The sequence below is a fragment of the Mastomys coucha genome, unplaced genomic scaffold, assembly GCF_008632895.1.
Source record: "Mastomys coucha isolate ucsf_1 unplaced genomic scaffold, UCSF_Mcou_1 pScaffold6, whole genome shotgun sequence".
Classification (NCBI taxonomy): Eukaryota; Metazoa; Chordata; class Mammalia; order Rodentia; family Muridae; genus Mastomys; species Mastomys coucha.
The window spans coordinates 20,269,136-20,274,065 of NW_022196912.1; the positions used below are offsets into that span (position 1 = coordinate 20,269,136).

The window sequence follows — 4,930 nt, forward strand, 5'->3', positions numbered from 1 at the left end:
AAAAAAAAACCAAAAAACAAAAAACAAACCAAACCGAAGCATTCTAGAAATCTTAAAAAACAAATATTTAATTATAATTTGTATGTGTGGGGAGTATGTGCAGAGAATCACAGGTGCCTGTGGAGGCCAGAAGAGGGTGTTAGATCCCCTGGAACTGGACTTGCTTGGGAGTTACTCAAGGTGATGCTGACTCAATTTATGTCCTTTGTAAGAGCAGTGCATATTTTTTAACCACTGAGCCATTTCTCCCGTCCAAGAAGTTGTATTTTCTTCGCCTTTATGGCCTTTGCTAAGTTTGGTAAGTAACACAAACTCTTGGGAGAAAGAAGCAATTTACCTTTTTCTTGCCATTGAAATTAACTGGGGAGCTTTTTTCATAACACTTGAGAACTTGGCAAAACCCCCAACCAAACAAAAAGTATACTTTAAGGAACACCGAGCTTGGCTAGGCAGCTAAGACATCTACTTTGGATTTCTCTAGGATCTAGTTTAATGTGAAACCAAGATATACCCAGTGTATGATTTCAGTCCCAAATACATTTTGGGAGATGGGGAACTGTGACTCTTCCTGGTTTTGGAATCCAGCACTTCAAAGCCAAACCACTTCCTTTGTGATTCTACCCAACTTGTAAAGGAATTCTTTTGCTGCCGACACTGGAATCTTGGGATTTTATAACTGAAGGGTGACATTGGTAGTATTCCTTACCCTGTCTGGCTCCTCTTACGCATTAACTCATAATCCTAGGTACCCTCTCCCTCCCGAACATCACCCCCATTTAATACAGTAGGAAGTAACTGAGACAGTCTTTGCCACAATGCACTTATACCTAAAATACAATTAGTAAATATAACTGTGTCAGAGACGTTAGGTCGTAAGGGCGAGCCTGGAAAGCAAAGGTTACATTTTTTTTTTTTTTTTACAGGGTCGTCTCCCCACATCCTCCCACCCCAGTACGCCTCGCCGCGCGTAGTTTCTGCCAGTGGAACTTGCATTCCTGGGCGATACCCCGAGGGTGGGAACCCGTAAGACGCCGGGGAAGAGGGAACCCGGGCGGGACTTGGCGGGCAGGGACCGCGTGTGCGTGCTGAGCCAGCGGCGCACCGGGACCAGCCAGGCGGCTGGGGGAAGGGGCTCACCCCGCCTCGCGGCTGCGTCCTGCGCCCCGCGCCCTGCCCCCAGCCTCTGCTGCAGCTAAACCCCGGAGAGAGGAGCGTGCACGCTGAGCCTCCGCGGCGGGCCCGGCCGCGGCGCTGGGCATGCTCAGTGGGCCGGACCCGGTAGAACGGCGAGTAAGGACGCGTGGGCTTCCGAGGCTCTGCCTTCCCCGGGTTCAGGCCCCGGCCCCGGGCTGTGGGGGTGGCACCGACCGCCGCCGCCGCCTGGCCCGCGGCCTCCCGACCCCGCATGGCGCGGGGCCCGTCCCGCTTCCGCCGTTGAGCGCGGGGCACGGCGGGCGGAGGCGCGGGGCGGGGCGGGGCCGGCGGGCGCGCGGCAGGAGGGAGGCCTGGCGGTGGGGGCGGGGCGGGTGGGGGGAGGGCGCGGAGTCACGGGGGTGGGGTCAGCGGGAGGCTCGGCAGGCCGCGCGCGGCGGGGCCCGGGGCGGCTCTCGGAAGCAGCCCGGTCGGGGCAGCGGCGGCGACTCCGCGGCCGCGCGGCTAGGGCGAAGCCGCCGTGGGCCCCATCTGACGGCGGCCGGCGGAGTTTGTGGCGATCGTTGCCGCCCTCCGCCCGGGCTGCCATCTCCTCCTCTTCCTCCTCCTCCTCCTCCTGGGCCGGCCCGGTCCCCTCCCCGCGGCCGCCTCCTCCTGGGCTGGGCCCGCGGCGTCTCGTCCCCTCGCGGAGCCGCCGCCGCCGCCGCCGCCGCCTCCTCATTCATCCTCGTGCACCATAGGCGGCACAGGCACCAAGATGTCCAACCGAGTGGTCTGCCGGGAAGCCAGCCACGCCGGGAGCTGGTACACCGCCTCAGGTAGGGCGCAAGGCCGCCGGGGTGGTGGAGCCGGGCAGCCGGGGCCGGGCGGGCGGGGACTCGGGCGGAGGGCGGCGGGCGCGGACCGCGTGCCGAGGGAGCGGGCCGGGCCGCGCCGCCTCCCCCACCCGGCGCTCGGGCCGGCGGCCTGGCGCCCGCGGAGTTGGGCGAGGAGTTGCCGGCCGGCCGGACCCGGCCCGGGCGAGCACGGGCTGCGCGGCTCCGCGGACGGCCTCTGCGGTGGGGAAGGACGAGTTGGCGCGGTCCTCGTGCCAGAGACCGGCCGAGGGGACCGCAGCTTTTGCCTCCACCCTTGGGGCATCCCGCGCCTCTGGAAGGAGTGACAGGCAGTACTTTTCTCCCTCTCCCTCATGTTGCTACTCCTGGTGTGCCTTGGAAGATCTGTCAGACCAGGGCCTCTCGGGGATTTGTCGCTTTGTACGTGGAGGCTCGGGCAGAGCTGCTGCCAGGCAGGGGCTCTGGGTGGCCTCCTAGCTCTTTTGTCAGTGTTTGCATTGTTACTGTCATTCAGGGGCAGCTGGAGATGGCATCAGCACTTTTCCTGAGCAAACCTAAGTACCCAGTGCTCAGCACCGAGCCGGTGCTGGACAACCTGCCTAGTTTAGCTTACGTTTTGAGAGGATTTTGTCTGCACTCTCTTCAAAACCATGTGCAGTGCTTTCGGTAAGAAAGGGTAGGGCCATTTCCCTCCAGCACAACTCTCTTCACAAGGATTGTTTTCTGAGATTATTTTCAGGGGTCACATTTCTGCTTTGGTAACAAAGAAAAGTTCCTCCGTGATTCCTGTTGGTCTCTAGGCCTTCTGGGCTTCTCAGCAGCCGGTCCTAACCTTCATGTTTTCGTTTGCAAGTACTTGGCTTGGAGAGTGACACGGTTCTTTTGGGAAAACGGAAAATCTGGAAGGCAGGTTTATTTCTGAGATTGTTCTATTAGCTCCTGAAGTGCATGCACCTTGCTGGTCCACAGTGGATTTGCCCTGCTAAGACACAAAAAATTTACATGGTTGGGTTTGGAGTTACTGTTAACAGGTAGCCATAGATTTTGCATTAGATAAGTATGACATTTTATGGTCCTGAAGTGCTTCATAGACTTTCAGTCAGTTTTCACAACCTGAAAATGTCAGTTAAGCTGTTCTTGCACCAGTAATATGGGGAAACAGAGAAATTTAGTGCTGCACCCCAGACTAGGCCTGTGGTAATATAGGAATTGAATAAACCAGGTCTCTGGCTCCTGCGTTTGCCCTTTATAATCAATGCACTATTAATATTACTTATTGTTAAATAGAAGCCCCCCCCCCGTATGTTTTGGAGAATTAGTCACACTTTTCATATTCATGGCTGTCTTTTGGCATTTATTTATTCTGTTCCTATGCATTTGTTAAAGATGTTTTACGCTTTTGTTGGAATGTGGGCAAATGTTCTAGAGAAGTTTTAGATTGTTAAACATATATATATATAGGTAGTAAAAATGGGTACAGTTCACACTTTTGGTCTTAGAATTCCTTAGAGTTTACATACAAGATGTAGCCTCATGTAGTCTGGTCAAAAAATCCTGATTGTAGATAGTTATTGCTCACTAAGCATAGACTATCTCCTTAAAAGTGTTGATGTAGGTAATTATATGCTTCCCTAAAATCCCGGTGAATTAAATAATGCCTTACTGGAATTCAGGTGTTTGACTTTTGGGGTGTGTGAGTGCCCCCCCCCACCCCCCCAGTTTCTCTGTGTTGCCCTGGCTGTACAGGAACTCCTTGAGCTTAGTTATCCACCTGGCTCTACCTCCCAGTGCTGGGATCAAAGGCATGTGCCACCACATCCTGGCCAGTCTTTATTTGACTGATATTGAGGAAATTAGGGTAAACTTAAAGCAGTTTAGTTTTAGAAGAATGAAGCAAACTTAGAGGTGTATAATGTAAAGTTGGTCAGGTAACTGTGTCTTTGGGCTGTGATAGTGTATCTATGTTGAAATAATGGCCTACTAGTGGGACTTCTTATTTGTGTTTGCTGTTGTTTCTTTAGACACTAGTCAGTAAAAAACTGAGGAATAGGAAAGATGTGTCTGTTGATTATCATTTTGTGTCTTTTCCCTTGTTTAGGTTGCACACATAGAAAGTATTCAGTTATTGAAAGAAATAAGGGTAAAGCCACATTGACTTCAGTTAACTAGCTATTTCAGTAAGAAAAAATTGTACATTTATATTACATGCACTCATACACATGCCTTTTTCTTATTTTCCCCTTGTTATATGTCCTTAGATCCATTGGCTGAGGATGGTATAAACTTCGTTCCCTCAAGGAATTTAGAGTTTATTTGAAGTAAATTGTAACTTCAGAGAAGCAATTAAATATCTGTTAGGTTGAGATAGTGCATTTACATGTTCTGGTAGAAGTAGGATTTCAGTTGTGCTCTGAAGGAAGGATATTTAGTCAAGTTTGGAACAGGAGGAAAGAACATTGGATTGGGAGACAGCACATAAAGAGAGGCACGAAAAGTGTAAGTAATTCAACTTAGTAAGAGTGGTCAGTTCTTATGAGTATAGCCAGGATTGTAGATTGAGCTGGAAATGCCTATGGATTCAGCATTGGACTATAGGGATTGGACTTACTCGGCAAGGTACACTGATGGAGGTTTTAGACTTGGGTATTATAGGATGCAAGTAACGTTTTAGGAAAACTAATCTCATAGGAAGGTTAATCTCCATTTCCTTACCAGTGTGTAACAAAGATGAGCAGGCTATGGCTCAGATCTCACGCACACCCTATAAACATTAAGAAAGAAAAATTCATTAACTAAATTTTGTCTTAAAAAAGATTTATGATTATTTTAGTTATCTCTGTGAGTGTGGGGTGGTGCTGTGTGCACGTAAGTGCAGGCACCCTCTGAAGCTAGAGGGATTGGTGTGTGTGTGTGTGTGTGTGTGTGTGTGTGTGTGTGTGTGT

General features: G+C 51.2%; 1 protein-coding gene across 2 annotated transcripts in view; it reads left to right on the forward strand.

Moving 5' to 3' along the window:
• Positions 1 to 1,116: 1,116 nt before the first annotated feature.
• Memo1 (mediator of cell motility 1) overlaps positions 1,117 to 4,930 on the forward strand; it is a 101,182-nt gene continuing 97,368 nt past the window's right edge. Inside the window, exons 1-2 of one of the 2 annotated variants that reach the window (XM_031356614.1) lie at positions 1,117 to 1,290; positions 1,893 to 1,970. In XM_031356614.1, the coding sequence (XP_031212474.1) occupies positions 1,910 to 1,970 (61 nt within the window). In that variant the 5' untranslated portion in view covers positions 1,117 to 1,290; positions 1,893 to 1,909. Of the gene's footprint in view, positions 1,291 to 1,689; positions 1,971 to 4,930 lie in introns of those variants that run through there. The other variant, XM_031356615.1, reaches the window with a different exon arrangement.